Source organism: Gossypium hirsutum, chromosome D03 (assembly GCF_007990345.1).
Source record: "Gossypium hirsutum isolate 1008001.06 chromosome D03, Gossypium_hirsutum_v2.1, whole genome shotgun sequence".
NCBI lineage: Eukaryota > Viridiplantae > Streptophyta > Magnoliopsida > Malvales > Malvaceae > Gossypium > Gossypium hirsutum.
In genome coordinates, this window is record NC_053439.1 from 50,762,561 (window position 1) to 50,784,307 (window position 21,747).

General features: G+C 35.8%; 2 protein-coding genes across 6 annotated transcripts; both read right to left on the bottom strand.

Annotated features, from left to right (window-relative positions):
- Positions 1-2,513: 2,513 nt before the first annotated feature.
- LOC107927112 (CBL-interacting serine/threonine-protein kinase 11) lies at positions 2,514-4,464 on the bottom strand. Its single transcript, XM_016858088.2, has one exon. The coding sequence runs from the start codon at positions 4,245-4,247 to the stop codon at positions 3,024-3,026; it is 1,224 nt and encodes a 407-aa protein (XP_016713577.2). The 5' UTR covers positions 4,248-4,464; the 3' UTR covers positions 2,514-3,023.
- A 7,483-nt stretch (positions 4,465-11,947) lies between these two features.
- Positions 11,948-15,668, bottom strand: LOC121215586 (uncharacterized). Of its 5 annotated transcripts, none has more exons than XM_041090449.1 (3): positions 14,670-15,668; positions 14,187-14,548; positions 11,948-13,625 (listed from the first exon to the last, which is right to left on the bottom strand). In XM_041090449.1, exon 3 carries the CDS (start codon positions 13,508-13,510, stop codon positions 12,344-12,346), a length of 1,167 nt encoding a protein of 388 aa, XP_040946383.1. In that variant the 5' UTR covers positions 13,511-13,625; positions 14,187-14,548; positions 14,670-15,668; the 3' UTR covers positions 11,948-12,343. The 5 variants fall into 5 exon arrangements, with proteins under 5 accessions (XP_040946383.1, XP_040946384.1, XP_040946385.1 ...); XM_041090450.1 differs by having other exon boundaries at positions 14,643-15,668; XM_041090451.1 differs by having other exon boundaries at positions 11,958-13,629.
- Positions 15,669-21,747: the final 6,079 nt, after the last annotated feature.

Consider the following 21,747-nt stretch of genomic DNA (forward strand, 5'->3'; position numbering starts at 1 on the left):
TGGAAGCAACCAGGTTCATGCAATTAAAGAAGTAATACAACAAATGCAATGTGGAAGCAACCACATCCATAAAGAGATAAGATTCTTATCAGAAACATTGTGCGAGATTCAAAGAACAATTGTATAGAGTTTTGAAACTCAATTATAAATAGAAGGAAATCAATTGTATAGCATCGAAAAATACTTAGCTTTCTTCTCTTTTGCTAATAGTTTTTCTTTGTAAATTTCTCTACTTTAATATCCAAGCCTTCCACATAAACCCACTGACTAAACCTTAGTATATGTATAAAAAGAGCGAGGAGACTATTGGCTACCGACCAGAGAAAATTAGAGAAACAGTAGGCATACTATTGTATAGCCCCTGTTTTTTTTTCCGGATAAGTACAGATTTTATGCAGCACTGACACTGTTAAGCTACATAAACAAACTCCAATCAACCAACTATGATTTTATTTTTGATGAAACCCAATTATTCTCCATGTCTAAAAATTAGTTGGTGAAAACTAATTCTTTTGGGATTGTGATCAAATGCTAAAGTTGCATATTTTATGTAATTAAATTGATTAATTTGTGAGAGTGCACCACTAATTTTTTCATGTTTATATAGAATTTTGTTCAGAGGAGCAATTTGGGGCTAAATAGAAGAAAAAGGAAACAATTGGGCTAGATTGAAGAAAAGAGCAAAGAAGGCGGGCCAAAGAATAATTTTTCCAAGATTTAATTAGCTGAAATTGACTTAGTGGGAGATTATGTAGGGATATTTTTATCATGGAATATTTTATTTTCTTGATTTTCTATGGCTAGTGGCTCTTAATTTAGCAAAGCCACTAGTATAAATATGAGACTACTTTGTTCATTTAATCATCAAGTCATAAATCAAACTTTCATCTTTGAATGCAATCTCTTCTTCACGTAGCTATTTGTTGTTTTTAGTTCTTTTTTCTTCAATTTATTAATTTCTAGTTAGTCACCAACTTAAACCATTTACAATTTCTTTTTCTAATTCCTTTTTCATTTCTAGTAGCTAACCATCCCACTTTAATACATTACCAAATTTCCAGCCCCCATACTTAATCACGCCACCCATCCTTTTCACCCATTTTTACATTATTTAATTTATCCAATACCAACATGCCCCAAACCTTAGCCAACTAAATCCATTTTTAGGTCGGAATTAGCCTCATCAAGACCCGTGAGTTACGAATCCGAGCAAATTAATTCCTAAATTCGAGTACTTTTTATTTCTTCGGATTAAGAGTATGATTTTGTCAACTCACAAAGTCAAATCAACACTAAGTCAGAAAAGATGTCGTTTGATTTAGTGTGGTTAGGCGTACAGTTGGAATTTCGAAAGGATCGATTGTCTAATCGGTTTTCTGTGAACACATTGGCGTGCCAAGTGGAGATTGTTGTTTGGTTCCGTCAAGAGAAGTAGTAACCAGATTTAAATGTCCCACGCGGTTGAGGACATTGGTTCGAGCTAGGCTATTCTAGAACGCAAAGCTGCCGAAGTTCTAAATCACGAACGTTTCATTGGTTGTTCGATCAGTAAGGGTTAGTTATTGGATGTTCCATAACTAATTTACACAAGGAAGAGTTGGTGTTCGAGGCGTCCTTGATAGCTATAACTAGCTTATTGGAAAAGAGGAGTTCATCTAATTTCGAGGATCGATTCAAAGACGAGAAAAACCCGTGCCTAAAGCTGAGCTTAATTTAATTAATTTTTCTTCAGATTTATTTTACTGTTTTTATTTCATTCTCAGCTTTTACTTTTCAGGCATTTTTTTCCCTGTTTATTCCAAGTTTTCAATTTTATTCTCCCCTCAAATCTATTGGGCACGACAACTGCCCAAACACGAATCTAGTCAAGAAAGAGAAACAATTTTCAGTAAACCCAGTCTCTGAGGGATCGACCCTACTCCCTATACTGCTTAAATTGCAAATTAGGCGTAGGTTTATATTGGTGGACTCGACACTCATCAGATTGATGGCTAGCCTCCTAATAATGTTACTTTGGTGTTCTTGGTTGTTCAGAGTATAGTTGTAGCCAAATAATCTGTCAGGAACTGCTCTCTGGATTAGTTGAAAGAGCCCTTGGGTCTGCTTTCCTGTGCTTCCATGTAGCCTGTTGTTCCTATTTTGACAGAGCATGTAGATGAACACATTCCAGGGCCCAGGCAAGCCTTAAAATTACAGGAAGAAGTGACTCGCCTTTTGAAACCCGAGCAATCCAAACAATTTTCTCTTGCCACCCCATATCTGTTTGAAGAACAGTCATGGAAGATATGATCTCTGGTTTCAATATTTATTGCACAGGATAAACAATCTGGGAGAACCTTGCAGCCCCATGATATCAGCCAACTCTTTGTCAGTAACTGATCCCAAACAGCAACAGCAAGCCATGAGATAAAAGAGTGTTTCAGAATGGCGACTTGGGCTGAGCACCATACCAATTTATTATTTATATAATCCAACAATAAACACAAAGACAGAGGATTCTGAATTAAGAGAAATTAAAGAAAAACAATAAAAATCCATCCCTTTATTATTTATATAATCCAGTATTCTCTTTGGCTGCACTTCTCTTATATACACCAAAAGGAAAGGTATATACAACACAATACAATAAAATACAAGCAAGAGAAATCCAATGGTAAACTTTATGTTGGGGATGGGGATTTTGTTAATCCCCAAATAAACAAAGTTCCCGGTTATCTTTAGTACTACTCCACCAAAATGCTGCTAACATACAGCAACTTACATAATTATAATAACTACTATGATTGTTATACTAACTTCTGTATGAAGTAGTAAGTTTCACTCATCCTTCTCCTTCTGCTCTGCCTTGGAAGGAAAATTCCTCCATTGCTGATGCATGTATTGTCTGTATTCTTCCCTTTTATTCACATCATTCATCAATCAATTCATAACAATAACAACAACAACAATAGCATATGCACCCATATTGAAATCAACAAGACTTCATCTCTGCGTTTCCACAAAAGCCAAACCACTACGTACGGCTAATTTCCCACTAGGGCAGGTCTAAGCCTGTTGTTCCAGAGTTCCTTGTACCATTGAGCATCACTGCCTGTTCTTTTGGTTTCCACCACAACCAGCTCATCGGTTAACTGGTATACCTCAATAGCTACCCCAGAAATCCCTTCTTTTCCTTCCAATTCAACGCCCCATTGTTTCTTCTTCTTGACCTTCAATCTCTCACCCTTGCCTAATTGCTCCACTTTCTCCACCAATTTCTCTGGGGACTCTCTCAATATGAACCGTTCACCGTAATCGTGAGACTCATCCAACAACCCCGACAGGTTCAAACCCGAGGAGAAGGATATCAAATCGAATGCATTCAACTTCGAGCTTGAGGCCTGAGCGTCATCCTTGGGTTGCTCCTCGTGGAACTTGGGCTCTTTGTAACCCTTCCTGAACCATGGATCCTTAAGGATCTCATCAAGGGAGATCCTTGTAACGGGATTCGTCTCCAGGAGTCGAGAAATGAACCGTTTCATATCGCTGGACATCCATTTAGGACAACGAAACTCACCGTTGTAGATCTTCCTGTACATAGCCATGAGATTGGGATCATTAAAAGGCAAGTAACCGGCATTCATCACGAAGAGGATGACGCCGCATGACCACACGTCCACCTTAGCTCCATCGTATCCCTTCTTTGACAAGATCTCCGGTGCGACGTAAGCTGGGGTCCCACACAAGGTGTGCAGCATGCCGTCGGCTCGGATCTGATCGGTTACGGCGCTGAGACCGAAATCCGAAACCTTCAAGTTCCCGTTGTCGTCAAGGAGGAGATTTTCAGGTTTCAAATCACGGTGGAATATCCCACGAGAGTGGCAGTACCCGACGGCGGAGATGAGCTGTTGGAAATACTTACGGCTGAAATCTTCGGTGAACCTTCCTTTAGCAACCTTAGCGAACAATTCTCCACCTTTGACGAATTCCATGACGACATAGATCTTGGTTTTGGTGGCCAGAACCTCGTAAAGTTTGACGATATAAGGGTGGTTCAAGCGACTCATGATGGAGATCTCGCGCTTGACGTTGGACATCATGGTGAGGTTGGGTAGCTTCTTTTTGTTGATGACCTTAACAGCGACGCTGAGGCCGGTGCGGAGGTTTCTGGCATGATAAACCTTGGCGAAAGCACCGCAACCGAGGAGCCGGCCGATCTCGTATTTGCCGAAAAGGGCATTACCTGGGGCATGTCCGATCTCTAGCATTGGTGGTGAAGCCAGAGATCGAACCCAAAAGGAGGATTTCTTCAACCTGAAATACGAAACGCAAAACTTAATTTGATGGAAAAAACCCAGATGAAGATGGAGGTCTTTTAGTTGGACTTTGATATTGGGAGAAAGACGTCTTTCATATATTAATATTTTTTTAATTTTAGTGGGTTTCAACAAAACTTAAAACCGAGAGCGTGTTGGACGGTGGAACTTTCCTTTCCGCTTGCCTAATTTACTTCAAATACGCGGACGGCGCTACGCAACAAAACATTAACTTTGCTAAAATTTGCCATTAACCCCTAAATTTAACTTTCTTATTTTTTATTCATAAAATAATATTTATTTTAAAATGTAATACGACTGGCTAAACCTGTCCATGGGCCGAGTGGCCCGGCCCGGCTCGACAGCCCGCTCGAAATATAAGAGGATTTGGATAAAAATATAGGCCCGAATATGAGCTTGGGCAAAAAAACGAGGTTCATTTAAAAAACGGATCGGGCCTCAGGTACCACTTTTTTGGTCTAGGCCCGGCCCGGCCCGAATATAATAAATATATATTTTATTTTTATTTTTTAATTTTAATTTTAATTTTAAAATATTTTTAAAATGTTTTTATTTTTTATTTTTAAAATAATTTTTTAATGTTTATTTAAAAATGAGCCGGGCCAGGCCGAGCCTAGGCAAAATTTCAAGCCCATATTTCGGGCCAGGCCGGACCTAGGAGGCAGGCCAAAAAATTTTTCAGAGCCCGGCCCATGGACAGGTCTACAACTGGCTAAAGAAATTCAATTTTTAAACATTTTAATTTTTGGAGTAAATAAAAAATCTCTAAAAGTGGCAGCCGATTATTGGGCGACGAGTTGACAATAATTGTGAAGCTGGCAATGTTGAATTTTAGTTTAGAAAATTGGACACCAACAACGGTTGTCTCAAAAGGCAGAGATTCCCATCTGCATTGTATCACTCTTGTATTATATGACGTTAATTTTTATATGCATTTAATTCCGATTAATACAAATTCAATTTGTTAAACATAATAAAAATATATAAATTATTTTTAATATTTTAACAATAAAAAAATCATTTGTACCATTTTTACTACACTAAAAATAGTAATTATTAGGCCCTTTTTGAAACCCTTAAACTCTCTCTGCTCCCAAGAGTGCTTTGCTAAGGAGTCTTAGAGATAGCAGTAACTGCTGCGGCTTGGGATGGATGCCAGCGGTGGTGATGACCGAGAGAGGAGGGATGAGATCTCTCTTCTTGCTGAAGAACTAGTTCAGTTATCTGTCAAAGGCTCGATGGTGGCTCCAAGTTCTAAACCAACATTGATATGTACGGTTTGGATAGAAAAGCTGTATAACACAGACAGCTTTAGGGCTCATATGAAAGGTATATGGAAAACAATGAAAAAGTTTGAAATACAGGTGGCTGGTCAAAATTTATTCTTAATAATTTTTGAGACTGAAGACGATCTGGAACTGATTTTGGAAGGAAGACCTTGGCTTTTCCGGAAAAGCTGAATTTTATTCGACAGATTATGCCAAGCGGTGGAGAGGGACCAGATCAGGCTTATTTCATCCCCCTTTTTGGATAAAAACTGAAACGTGTTTCCCTGAGATCGACAAGAAAGATTTATTGCATGCGATTGGTGGGACTTTTGGTGGTGTTCTCAGATCTGAAATTAGTGAAGAATTCTGTCGACTCAGAATTAATTTGGATGTCCAGAAACCACTTAGAAGAGGTATTTTTGTCGTTACTGATCATGTTAGTAAAGTATGGATCCCCTTTAAGTATGAAAACCTGCCAATGTTCTATTTTGGTTGTGGAAGAATGGGGCATGGGTTGAGTAATTACACTCAGATATCACCTGCAAGGAAAATTAAAATTAGTGAAAATCCTCCTTATTCGGTGGCATTAAAAGCAGAATCAAAATTAATTGGAAAAGAAAGTATGTGTTTCAATTTTTTGATGAAGCAGAAGGGGGTGCAAAGTTCTTATACTGGAAAGGAAAGTCAGAAGCCCAATGCTACAATATGTGCTGAGGAAGGCAACAGTGAGTTAGGGGGTTCACAGGAAAATTTTAGATTAAAGGAAGCGGGGGAGATACTAAAAGAACAAAATAGTGCTTCAAGTTTAGGGGAAACTGAGAGCGTGTGTAAAATTATCAAACAAAAGAGCCAGTTTTCAGACCAATAGAGGAATCCAGATGGGTTACGATCACAAGCTGACGGAAAAATAATAAAAGATTAGAACTACACGAGGAAGCGGAAGTCCTTAGATGCAGTTTTTAAAAGCTGTTTTAGAGAAAGTGTTGACAAAGATGGAATTAAAAGAATGAAACAAGATATTCCAGAGGTTTATAATGAAGGTTCTTCAGTGATGATGATAGATAATGATCAGAAATTAGGGGTGCAAGAATTATTGAGATTGGCGGCTGCCAACAGGCAAGCCGACCAGACGCAATGAAAATCGTAAGCTGGAATGTTCGTGGATTGGGGAGTCCACGAGCTTGAAGAAGACTGCGTTATTTTCTAAAGCAGCACAATCCCCAAGTGGTCTTCTTAATGGGGACTAAAGTTGATAAGCAAAAGATGCAAAAAGTTAGACGAAGCTGTGATTTTATGTATGGAATTGATGTTGAGGCTGAAGGCTCAAAAGGAGGTTTATGTTTAGCTTGGAAAGGACTTGATTGTCAGCTTACGTAGTTTCTCTAAATCTCATATTGATGTTTTGGTTAAAGAGGAGGAGGTCAAAGAACAGTGGAGATTTACAGGGTTTTATGGATCTCCCTATATTCATAATAAGAGTAATTCATGGGAACTTTTGATGAAGTTAGGGCAAGATAAGAACTATCCGTGGCTGGTAAGTGGTGATTTTAATGAGAATGTTTTCTTTTGAGAAATGTGGGGGCGCCCCAAGGGAAGAAAACAGAATGCAAATATTTCTGGAGACATTAGAAAATTGTCAGTTGGAGGATTTGGGGTTTTCAGGGGTATGGTTTACATAGGAAAGGGGAAATTTGCCAGAAACAAATATTAAAGAAAGACTTTATAAGGGGTGATAAATGATAAGTGGAAGATCCTCTTTCTGGCAGGTAGGGTTAACCATCTTTCTCACACAATGTCGGATCATTGTCCCATCCTTATTACTACAGATGGAGATAATTTTTACAAAGGCGATTCAAAGTTTAAATTTGAGGCGTGGTGGTTGATGGAAGAGACGTATGAAATTACCATCAGAAACTCTTGGGAGTCAGAAGCAGGTACATTTGAAGAGAAACTTGGAAAACTACAAGCAGATTTATTAGTTTGGGCGATAACAATTAAAATAAGAGGAGAAGGCTTAAAGAAAAAGTTAACAAAGCAGCTTGATATGTTAATGGGAGAACAAAGGAATGATAATACGCTGGCAGAAATTACTGACACCAAGATCCATTTGAATATGGAAATTGACAGACGAAATTTATTGGGAACAAAGGGCAAGGGCGAATTGGCTTAAAGTCAGAGATAAGAACTCAGCCTTTTTTCATAGGTTTGCTACATACCGTAGACGTATTAATTCAATATCCAGGTTGGAAAAAGAAGAGGGAGGAGTGGCTAATGAAGAGAGTGAGGTTAATGAAGTAGCTTCCTCCTATTTTTAGGAGCTATTTACACGACAAAAGAAGATGGCGGTGAAGGTTGATATGAGCAAAGCTTATGATAGGGTTGAGTGGGGATATGTAACACCCCTTACCCGAGACCGTCTCCTGAATCGAGTACGAGATGTCATCCAATTTAACTTATCGATTCGGAGCATAAAAATTTGCTTTTAAAATTAAATTCACTGTTCATAACAACACTGTCCACCTGCGCAACTGTCACTAATTTAATTATAACTTGAGTTACGAAACTCAAAATTTAAATCCGTAAATTTTTCGTGAAACTAGACTCATATTCATACTTACCATAAAATTTATCAGAATTTTTGACTTAGCACATTAGTACAGTTTATTCATTAAAGTATCCACTGTTTCACAGCTCGACAGATCTGACCTCTTGGCGCTAAAAATCAAATATCTAATTGTACAGAATTCATATAAGGTTACCATTAATTTATTTTGAAAATAGACTCACTAAGGAATCTAAACATATAAATTATGACCTATAATTATTTCTGTACAATTTATAATGATTTTCTAAAGTTAGAACAGGGGACTTCAAAAACCATTCTGACCCTGTCTCACTAAAATTTAAATATCTCAAAATATAAAATTCCTTTGCCTACACCTTTTCTTTCATGTAAAAATAGATTTGATAAGCTTTAATTCTATATATCATTCACCCTCTAATTCCATTTCTACTATTTATGGTGATTTTTCACATTCATGTCACTGCTGCTGTCAAAGAAACTGCTTCTTTGAATTAGTTACCATTTAAACATACATAACTCCAAAACATATTCTTTAATAACTACTTCAATAGCTAACATTAGCCATATCATTTGGACATGCTCAAAATGATTAAGACTCTATACATGCCATAGTTTAAACATTTTGAAAAGCACATAATACCGAGATGGTTATGATAGTGTGATACGAGCTCCGACAGTCCACTATTCGATCAAGTTTAAATCACTATAAAACAAAGGAAAGAAAGAGATGTGTAAGCTATAAATAGCTTAGTAAGTTACATGTAAACAATAATTACTCAATTAATAATTAACACTTTTAACATATAACTAATCAAAACATTTCTTAGCAATTTCAATCACTTACACATACACAATCTTACCAATTCGCTTGCATATACATTTTCACACTTAACATTTCATATTCACTTTAATTCATTATTAATCCCGTTGAACACTTGGAATATACACGGATACGTAGAGATTTAGCACATAAGTGCCACACTGATATGTAGCCGAAGCTACCACTGATATGTAGCCGAAGCTACCACTGGATGTAGCCAAAGCTACCACTGAAATGTAGCCGAAGCTACCACTGATCAATAACACTGGAAATGTCCACGGGTCTGCTCACACAAGCTGTCAGCTGTCTGCAACACATGCTAGATCACCCAGCACCCGGAACTCACTGTAACACTGTAACACTGGTCTCTAGTGACATGTCACTTGTATCCAATTCTATTCCTAAGTTCAACCGGGAATTTACACTTAACACTTTATTTTCAACACTTTATCACTTGAATAATTCATGAACAACTTTCCTTCCACATTCAATATTAATTCACATATCAAATATAATTCACAATTTATACAAATATAACTATTATTTACATATAACTTACCTCGGATGCAAAACGACTATTTTTGTAATTTAGTCGATAACTTTCTCTTTTCCCCGATCACTTGCACTATTTCTTCTTTCTTGATCTATATTAACACAATTTAATACATTTTATCAATATTCCATTCAAATACAATTCATACACAACATTTTGACACATTTACATTTTTCCCAATAACTTTTCAAAAATTCCACTTTTGTCCCTAAGCTCGTAAAAATAAAATTCTCTAAATTCTTAAATTTCAAACTTCACTAAATCATATTTCATGCTCATAACGGGCCTCAATTTCACAAAATCACAACTTTATGCACACTTTACCATCTTTCACAATTTAGCCCTTTTTTAACATTTTTCATTGAAATTCATCTAGTAAAACTTGTAATTAACACTTCAAACATTCATTATCTAACATCACTAATCAATTTACAATTATATCATGAATGGTTCAATTTTTAAACTTTAATTTCATTTAAATTAAATGGTAGAAACATGAAATTCAAGCTTCAATAAGCATAAAAATACGAAAATAATTAAAAACGGGGCAAGAAATCACTTACAATTGAGCTTAGGAAAATCAAAACCCTTAACTATGGTAACCTGAAACTTTCGGCAGCAAGCTTCTGATTTTTTTGAAGAAGATGGACACTTATTTTCTCTTTATTTTGTCTTTTACCCAATTTGGACAAAAATGCCCTTGACTCATTACTTAGATATTTTTCTAGAAATACCCTTTTGTGTCCATAACACTAATTTATGGTCTAATTGTCACATAAACACTTCCAATTTCATGCAATAATTCAATTAAGTCATTTAATCACTAATTAGACATACTTTGCATTTTTCTCAATTTAGTCCTAAAAATTCAATTAAGCACTAAAGCATTAAAATTTCCTATCCATATTTTCACACAATATTTGAATCAATCAGTAACTAATAAAAATTTATAAAATTAAACTATTTCACTTCAGATTTGTGGTTACGAAACCACTATTCCGATTAGGCCCTATTTCGGGCTATCACAGGATATCTGAAGAAAGTAATGTTAAAAATGGGTTTCGCATCAGAATGAGTTAGGTTGGTTTTGAATTGTGTTTCCACAACATCTTATGCAGTCAATATCAATGGAAGAAATGGAAGAACCTTTTCACCGTCTAGAGGTTTGCGTCAAGGGGACCCTTTGAGCCCTTTTCTTTTTATGATTTGCAGTGAGGGGTTATCATCTTTGATGAGAATGGCTTCGGTGGCCGAAAAACTAAAAGGTGCAAAAGCCAGTAGAAGAGGACCAGAAATTTCACACTTGCTTTTTGCTGATGATTGTATTTTGTTCGGCAAAGCATCAGAGAGGGGTGCTAGGGTACTAACGGATATTTTGGAAATATATGGAAAGTGTTCTGGGCAATGAGTTAACTTTAATAAATCTACAATATTTTTTAGTTCGAATACATCTGATGAGAAGAAAGAAGTATCAGCAAAGTTGGGGATTAGGACCTCTACAAATTTAGAACGATATTTGGGATTCCGAGTATGGTGGGGCGTAGCAAGAAGGAATCTTTTCAGCAGTTAAAAGAGAAGATTGTTACTCGGATTGATGGGTGGAGTACTAGACTGTTATCCCAAGGAGGTAAAGAAGTCTTAATCAAATCAGTGTTACAGGCTATTCCAACCTATGTTATGTCGTTTTTTTACTACCGAAGACTCTTTGTGGAGAATTTGAAAATATATTTGCTAAGTTTTGGTGGCAGAAAGCACATAGAAGAAGAGGTATCCATTGGTGTCAGTGGAAATATCTATGTCGTCCTAAAGATGAAGGTGGTTTGGGTTTCAGAAATATGGCTCAATTTACTATCTCCCTTCTTGCTAAACAAGGGTGGCGCATTTTGAATAACCCACATTCTTTAGTTGCAAAAGTTTTAAAAGTAAAATATTTTCCAAATGTTGATTTTTTAGATTCCCATTTGGGGAATAATGTCTCGTATATATGGAAGAGTATTTGGGCTACTAAGGGTGTCTTAGCTAAGGGATTATGCTGGAGGGTGGGTAAAGGTACAAATATCTCGATTAATCATGATTATTGGATTCCAGGTTTATCGTGAGATGAATTACCAGTTTTAACTTCGAATTTGAATGTTAGTAAAGTTGCGAATTTAATTGAATCAAGCACTAGTGTCACGGACTTAGAGTTTTCCCATGCGATCCGTGCGGCCTTAGGCAGTTTCTCTGCTCAAAACGCCTAAGTCAGCCTAACTTGTAACAAAAAAAGATTCAGCAGCAAAAACGCCCAAGTCAACTTCACTCGCAACAATAAAGGATTCAATAGAATTCCCTTAAGATTTTCACGAAGAACAACAGAAGAACGAAGTAAGAACGAGCCTTGAAAGATGAACAAAAGCAAGAACACTTGAGAGAAAAGTTTGAGTGAATACTCTCAAAATTCTTATTAATAACTCAATGAATATACAATGAGCAAAGAGGTCTCTATTTATAGTTGAGCCTTACAGTATATCAATAGCTATAATTAAAAGCTGAATACAATTAGAACTCTAAGCTTACATAACCAGCTATATACAAATAGAACTCTAAGATTCCATAATTATATCTTCTAGAACACTTCCCATTTCTATCAGGCTCTTGAGATGGGCTTTTAATCTCTCAAATCACCAGGCCAGTTTGGTTGGGCCAGTTTGGTTGGGCCAGTTTGGTTGGGCTAAATGACCTCCCTCGAACACGATAGATCGCACCAGTTTGTCATGGTTGCGAGCACCGACGTGCAACCCATGACATTCTCCCCCACTTGTTCTAGCGACGCCCTCGTCGCATCCTCCTTATGGAACTGGTCAATCTTCCCTTGGAACTGCCACAATGCCTCAGCAGGTTCCCAACTTGCTTCGCTATCAGGAAGTCCCCCTTTGCTTCCATAGCCTTGAGAGCGGCCTTCTTTGGACAGTCCTTAATCATATGTGGACCCTCACAGTGGAAGCACCTTATAGGCCCACTCTTTCTCTTGTCCCAAGGTTTCTTACCATCGCCGTTCCTAGTGGGCCTTTCTTTATCTCCCCCACTATTACCCTTTAATCTGGGTTTAGAAGAATTGGAATTGTCTTTCCTCCCACCAAATTCAGCAAGTGATTCTGCTACTGACATAGCCTTGGTGAGCTCTTGAACTCCTCGGCGCTGCAACTCTTGCTTCGCCCACGGTTTTAATCCGTCCATAAAGGAAAAAAATGCCTCTTTCTCCCCCATATCTGAGATTTGGAGCATAAGCTCGCTAAACTCCTGTACATACTCCCTCACAGTGCCTTGTTGCGCAAGCCGACGCAACCTTGCCCGAGCCTCATCCTCGGCATACTCTGTGTAAAACTGTGCTTTGAACTCACATCGAAACTCCTCCCATGTTTCGATTTCAGACCCACCACGTCTCACATCAGTGGACCTACGACGCCACCACAACAAAGCAACGTCAGATAAATACATCGCAGCAGTAGTTACCTTAGTGACATCCTCCGTGATGCCTTTGGCACAGAAGTATTGCTCGATTCCCCACAAAAAGTTGTCCACATCTCTTGCGGACCTTGTTCCCTTAAACTCTTTTGGCTTGGGAACATCAATATTGGGCTTGGGTGCGGCAGCCGCTAACCCACCATTGTCCAAGGCAACCTTGTAGATTGTGAGTTCACCCTTGAGCTCCGCAATCTCTCCCTTCAAGGCCACCACCACAGCCTCAATGGCATCATCTCTACCAGTCAACTGTTTCATATTATCCGTCACATACTCTTTAAGCTGCTCCTGCATGGACTGCAGTCCATCATGGAGCCTATCATCAACATCTTCAACCCTCTCCTTGATATCCCCCATTGAACTCTCGAGAGTGACGACGCGATCCTCTAAAGCTGACAATATGTCCATTGAGCGACTGGCTTTCCTAGCCCTCCCACCGGTCTCCATTCCCTCAACTTCTTTTGACATCTTTCAACGTTGACTTCGAACCTTAGCTCGGATACCAACTGTCACGGACTTAAAGTTTTCCCACGCGATTCGTGCGGCCTTAGGCAGTTTCTCTGCTCAAAACGCCTAGGTCAACCTAACTTGTAACAAAAAAAGATTCAGCAGCAAAAACGCCCAAGTCAACTTCACTCGCAACAATAAAAGATTCAATAGAATTCCCTTAAGATTTTCACGAAGAACAACAGAAGAACGAAGTAAGAACGAGCCTTGAAAGATGAACAAAAGCAAGAACACTTGAGAGAAAAGTTTGAGTGAATACTCTCAAAATTCTTATTAATAAATCAATAAATATACAATGAGCAAAGAGGTCTCTATTTATAGTTGAGCTTCACGGTATATTAATAGCTATAATTAAAAGCTGAATACAATTAGAACTCTAAGCTTACATAACCAGCTATATACAAATAGAACTCTAAGATTCTATAATTATATCTTCTAGAACACTTCCCATTTCTATCAGGTTTCTTGAGATGGGCTTTTAATCTCTCAAATCTTCGGGCCAATTTGGTTGGGCCAGTTTGGTTAGGCTAAATAAACTCTCTCGAACACGATGGATTGCACCAGTTTGTCATGATTGCGAGCACCGACGCGCAACCCATGACACTAGAACATGGAAACAAGAGTTGAAAGAGTATACCTTTCCGGAAGTTGTTGCCGAGAAGATTCTTTGTATTCCGCTTACTGAAAAACCACACGATGATTTCCAAGTATGGAACGCTGAAGCGTCGGGTGAGTTCACAGTCAGGAGCGCCTATCAACTATTACAAAACACTGAAAATAATCCTAGAGCTTATGCTTTAGGAGATGACTATAAGGATTTTTACAGGAAGCTATGGCTTCTTGATCTTCCTTCAAAAATAAAAATTACAGTTTGGAAGATCTCTTGGAATTTTCTAGCAACTTGGGTTAATATGCTTCTTAGAAGACTAACAATCTTTTCAGTGTGTCCTCGGTGTGGATCTGGACCTGAATCTATGGATCACCTTTTTCGTTAATGCCCTGTTACAATTTCAGTGTGGAAAGAGTTATCATTTTATAAGTATATGCAGGAAAATTAGTTGGGATTTATTCAGTGGTTAATTTGGGTTTTTACACAGAGCTCGGTATTTCAGTGTCGGACCTTCTGTGTTGCTGTATGGGCCATCTGGGGTGATAAGAATAACAGACTGCATAATAAAGGGTGTAAATCTGGAAAAGACATAGGAAGATTTGTTAACAGATACATTTTAGAGTTAGAATCGGTTGCACAAAATAGTAGACAAACTCCATCTATTGTTACAAAATGGAAAAAAACCAGAGGATAACTTTGTCAAAATTAACTTTGATGCAGCATATGAAAAAGGACAGAATAAAGCGGCTATTGGAGTTGTAGCCAGAGACAAAGAGGGTTTAGTTCTCTTATCTTTTTCGGAGGTTCATCAAAGGGTCTCCTCAGCTTTTGGAGCGGAAGCAATGGCGTGCCGGAAAGCTCTCCAAATCGGCGTTCACAAACAGTGGGAAAGAGTTATTATCGAAGGAGATTCTCTATCAATAATAAAAAAGTGCAAAGCAAAAAGCCCAGATAAATCAGTGGTGAGTGCGTTTATCCATGACATCCATCAGCTTTCGTTTTATTTTAAAGAATGCAAGTTTGAGCATATCCCTAGATCTACAAATAGCTTAGCACATATTTTAGCAACAGAAGCGAATAAACGAAACAGAAGGGATTAACTGGTCGGACGAGTCCCTGATGGTGCAAAATTTCAAGCAGAAAATGAAAGGCTGAGAGAACCAGATTGAAACGGGAAAGGGAGAAATGGAAGGAAGGAAATGGTGAAGAGCATATATCAAAGTGACTTTTTAAAGCTCTTGGGTGGTTCAAAACGTCTTGAAGAAGGAAAACAGGTGATGAGACAGGACGTTTAATAGCTTTTGAATCTGATTGGGTAGGTGGAGCGGCTGAATTAATGTTTTGCAGTTTTTATTTCCTTTTTTCTTTTCCTAGGTGATTAGCTTTCCTTTTATTTATGCTTCTGTTTGGTTTCCGTTTGGCCTAGTCTTGTTACTGGGCTTGCTCTATTTTATGTTTCTAAGACTTATTTGTTTATTACTAGTTTCAATAAAGCCCAATCTGAGTATTATTTCAAAAAAAGAAGAAGTAATTATTAGCTAGTATTTTACAAATAGAATTAAAATGATTACATGTGTCAATTGATTAATTTTTTAGAATTTTAAATATAATTTAAAAGACATTTGTCATATGTAAGGGAATTTTTTTTAGATATTTTTTTGGACTTATCTATCGATTTAAGAAATCCAATTATTTAGAAGCTTCTAGATTATGTTAATGTAAAATAACTTTTCAACTAAGCAAAATCTAAGTCTAAGGTTTCTTTTGGATCATCATTACGTTTATTTACAGTCAGTGTAAAAATAACGATAGTTAAAACAAAAAGAAAACTAAACGCAACCATGACCTGAATTATTTAATTTCTACTGAAAATTACGACAATGGTTGAAACAACCAACAAATTTTTAAAGAATAAAAAAATAGAAAATATTTAAAAATAAAAAATAAAAAATATAATTTGTTGGCTTGAATGGGAGGCTTTAGTTTTACTTGCAATAAAACTATAAAATATTTAACTAAAAATTATCATAAAACTTATTAATAAATATAGTAACTCTAATTTGGTATTAGTAATGGAACTTAATATAAAAAAATTAGTTTTCTTATCTATGCGATGTATGAGCTTACTTGGTGTATAAATTAGTTATAGTCTTAAAAATAACGAAGATTTGTCAAATTTTGAATCAATGTACCTTGAATTAATAATTGTGTAAAGTAATACTTATATATAAATGTACATACTTATTATATTTGAATTAAAAGATACATTTAATAAATTAATATTTTTATATATATAATATTTACACATAATATAATTTAATGCATTGCATGAGAGCACATCGTAGACCTGATCATGGGTCGGTCACCCACCCCGGCCCGAAGGCCCTCTCGAAATGTCAGAGGGTTTGGGCAAAAATATAGGCCCGAAAAATGAGTTTGGATAAAAAAATAAGGTCCGTTTGAAGGCCTCGGGTAAGGTATTTTGGCCAGAGCCCCCCTGACCCGAATTCACTAAAAGACAAAAAAATCTGGTCTTTTTTTTTTTAAATTATCATGCCATGAATTTGTAAGTGTTATGCTTCAAAATGGATTTGCTACCACATTTAATACAAGCTCAAGAGTAAAATGAAACTGGCATATATGCATAAACTAAAGACCCTCTAGTACATGTCACTAGGAGTCCCAAATACAAACACAATAGTTTTATACTCTCTTAATCTCGCTATGGTGTAGGACGATGATCCACGAGATGAACCGATCTTCCACAAGCAAAATATACCTACACACAAAGACAATGACGCGTTAAGCATGAGGCTTAGTAAGTTCAATGATAAATTCCTTTGGATACTCTTTGATTAGCCATTGAGTAAAATTTAGCATGTAAATAACACTTTACCACAAAAACAAAGGTGAATAACATTAAATTAATTAAATTTCCTTGTTGCTAAGCTTTATCCTAAACATGTATCTCAATCAAACAAGATTATATAAATATGCAAAGTATAAGTTTTAACATTTCTGCTCATGATTCATTGATCTTCAACTTAACATCTTTTAATAGAATTGTTAGATCATGGCCTTTAGTTTACTTAGAAACAATATAAATTAGATACATTGGATTAACCAAACAAACACCCTGAAATTTATGCTAGAAGAGTATTTATCCAATACCTTAGAATTGGATAAAAATTGCACATAAGTGCTTTGCCATGAGGCAAATTTGTCATAGTATTCTAACCATGACCTTTTAACTCAAAAGTGCATCTAGTCCCCTAATGGCATGTCAACCATATCCCAACTATTTGACTAAGTCACAAGGACATTCTATTAAAACTCAATTCCATTTATCAAATAACTTTTCAAGTCACAATATCATTCATGTTGCAAATTTTTAGAATATCATATCAAAACAACACAATAATAATGATTTTCCAACATTTCTATTGCCCTCACCTCAAATCTTCTGGTTTAGTAAGTGGGTATTGTTCCGAGATTACGTGCAATGAAATATAGAAAAGAATTCGAAGACTAATGTTACAAATTTTTAAAGAAGCATTTTTATTTTTAGAAAAATGAAAACTTATGGAATTTTAAAGGAGTTATAAGGATTAATTTTTGGAAATCGATGAAGTAAATCTTAGATGTGTAATTATGAAACACAAACTAAATTGAAAAGATAAAAAAGTTAAGGGCACTAGTGTAATTTGACCATATTAAGGAAAATAAAATTTAATAATTATTGTGGAGGATAATGGTGACTCAGATTGATTATTAATTCGATGGAAATCACTTTTATGACTAAATTGAAAAAATTAAAAAGTATAGAGACTATAGTGCAATTTTCCCAATGTTGAGGAAATGAGTTGAATAAACATTGATTAAGTATTATATGATCATGATAGTGTAGGAATGCAAGCAAAATTATTTTTGGGACTGAATTGAATCAAAATAAGAGTTTAGGGACTAAATTGTAAGTTTTTTTATTTTTATTGGGAATGGTCCTCAAACACAATTTATGCAAGAATAATTTTTAATTATGATTGAAAATTATAAATTAAAGTTTTGAAGGATTAAGTGCCTGGATGGAATAAAGAATAGTGATGAGATAAAAAATGGGGACTGAAATGCAATTTTACCACATGAAGGGTAATTTGGTAAATTTACATGGATTATATTTGAAATATTAAATTGGAGATATTTTAGAAGTGGGACTGAATGTGAGTCATTAAAATATTTTATTGGTGAAATATCATGGACCACACATTTGAAATTATTCTTTTATATAGCTTTTGACTTTTGACTTGAATTTTTAAACAAGAATAAAAGGGAAGAGTCCCCAAAAGCCCTAAGTTGATCAGGAAAATTGGACGCTTAATCGCAAAACTTCTATAGATTTTATTCAAAACCTACGCATGGAAACAAATAAATTTGTACGTTGAGTAATGGTTACTCAGTCGTGCTAACATAATTCAAATTCAATTATAAACTTAATAAAAACCAAATATGCATCTAACTGAGACTTGTCCATAGGCCGGGCCGGGCCCGGAAAATTTTTTTGGCCCGCCTCCTATGCCAGGGCCTGGCCCGGCCCGAAATATGGGCCTGAAATTTTGTCCAGGCTCGGCCCGGGAAAAATATCATAAGCCCGAGCCAGGCCTGGTCCAGCCTATTTTTTAATAAACATTAAAAAATTGTTTAAAAAATAAAAAAATAAAAAAAATATTTTAAAAGTATTTTAAAATTAAAAAATAAAAAAATATTTATTATATTCGGGCCGGGCCCGACCAAAAAAGTGGTGCCCAAGGCCCGACTCGTTTTTTAAACGGGCGTCGTTTTTTTGCCCAAGCCCATATTTCGGGCCTATATTTTTACCCGAATCCTCTCATATTTCAGGCAGGCCGTCGGGCCGGGCGGCACAGGTCTAATCTAACTAGGAAGATTATTCATATTAACCAACAACCATTTTAAGAACAACATTTTCGTTACGTAAACACTTGAAATCATTAAACTATTTACGGTTTCATATCAGTAATCATTAACTCACATCTTTGTCAACATTTTGCATGCTTTCATATAACTTAATTTCGACGCACCTTCCGGGTATTCGCATATGATTTATCATATCTAAATCATGTTTTATATTAATATCAATATCTCATTATAGATTCATATATGTTCAACACGTCATTTTCACATTTTAATCCCATTTAATCAAATCAAACACAAGAACGAATACTCGAATCAATCCACCATTACACCAAATATGCACCGAAGTGCTAATTGGGCATAAATGCATCGATCCCACCAACCACACCAGAATACGCTTGTACCCCCAGGGTATTTGAGCTGGTGATACATTCTTGACCCCCAGGGTATTACAGAACTATCACAATATGTACATGTATAGCATTGAATCTCCTACCTATCAATATGGACCCTATGGCATGCCAACTATACCCACAACTTTATTCGACAATATTAATAGCGCATATTCCATTATTAATCATCACATACTATTAAACAAGCATATACATATATAAATCACATACACAATGATCTTAATCAGATAATCAGGTATTTACGTACCTTTCAAACATAACCATAACGGTAGTTAGCTATTTCTAATCATTTGACAAACCAAGCATATACATTTAATTATTTAACAAATTTGAATTATGAGAGCATAAACTAGAGTATCTATTCATTGATGGCTTTGGATTTCCCTTTGTCCTAGGATGGTCTTGCGCCTTCTTTACCTATGAAATTGAAATTGAATACAAAAAATTAATTAATGACACAATTCAAATACAATTAAACACATTATATACATGAATGCATTTGATTCAATTTAGTCATCTATACCTTAATATCCAAAATACCTGGTTCTCACAATTTATCCAACCGAATTTAAATCCAACTTAACAAATACAGTACAAAGACCTTCTACAACCATTATTTATTTTCAAACCTCAAAACTTTCATCCCTTACAAATAAGTCCACATTAACATGTAGTTAACTAAATTACTTAAATACAAATTGAAGCTTAAATCAACAATTTTATCACACTTATAAATTACTCTTATCATGGTTTTATATAGAGTTAACCATGCATGTCTTGAATATTTAGCATCAATTTTTCTCAAGTTTTTCACCAATGAAAACTAAATTAAAGCTTATTAATACTCTAATTAAACAATTGGGTTACTCATATTTATCATCAATTAATATATTTCCATAAAAAATTAAAAAAAACAAAACTCACCTATCTTCCCAATTGAAGCTATGACAATGAAGGAATGGAGGTGACCGTACGCGTGCGTGCACATTAAAACGAATGATTTTGCAAAGATTATTTTGGAAAGTGGGTTTTAACTACAAGCGTACAATGTTAGTTGTAATATTTATAGTTCGATGAAACACAAAGTATTCCAATGGGTCGAACCCAAAAGAGGTAGCGATTGAGCAATTCCAAGCTACTAGCATGCAAGATAAGGAGTCTAACCAACCAATCATTAAATGATATATTACGAAAAAACATAAATTAAGGAAAGATTAACCTAAATTATAGCTAATGAACTAAAGGACTAAATCGTAAAAAGGTGCAAATGTGTGAAACTAATAATTAACTAACAATCAGTGGTTGGTTGACTTTGATGTGGTTCACTAACTCTCGAATTAAGGACCTAAATTGCTTAAACTCCTAAATGGTTCTATTTTACCTCTTGGTCTCAACTTTACCAATTTAGACGAATTGATTCGGTTTATCTATTGATCTCGCCGACTAACTCGGGACTAATGAATTGATACTCAACAAGATTACCTCTTGATCTCACTTGTCTAAATGTCCCTTTAGGGAGTCAATCTTAAGTTTTTGTGTTCATTCAATTTAGTCCAATTTATTACAATTTAGTTTCTCATCCAAAAATCAACTTATCCACATCTCCATCAACCACCCTCTTAAGAGTTTAGTTACCTATGCTACAAATCACACTAACAAACATAAAAGAGACATACATGGAAGCCATAAACATAAAACTTCAAAAAAAAAAGATGAAAGCTTGGATTTTTACTCTAAAAAACATAAAAGAAAAAAATGAGGATCATCCAACAATAAAAAAGAGAAAAAGAAACATAAAAGTTGAAGTATTTAACAAGTTAAACTAAAAGAAACTGAAATACATTAAGCTAAAGGCTGAAATGTCATTACAAGCAAAGGAAATGGACTAAAAGTGCAAATAAACCTAAGCTACAATGTTGCCTAACTTCACTAACTTGAATAACAACAAGAATAAGAAGAAGAGTTGCAGAAAAATATTAAATCTACAACTAAGAAGATTAAAAATAAGAAACCTTAGAAAAGTGTAGAGAAAAACTAAAGGAAAACCTAAGAGCAACTATCTAAAACTAAGCCTAAGTGTGTGTCTCCTCTCTCCTCAGCCAAATTTGGCTGTGTTTAGCAGTCATTTCTAACCCTTTTTCTTGACCAAATTTCCCTTGAATGACCCTTCATAGATTGATGCTTCGGTTGGACAAAGACTACCTCTGATGTCATTTTTTTGTCCCCTCACGACATCAATATCACGATAC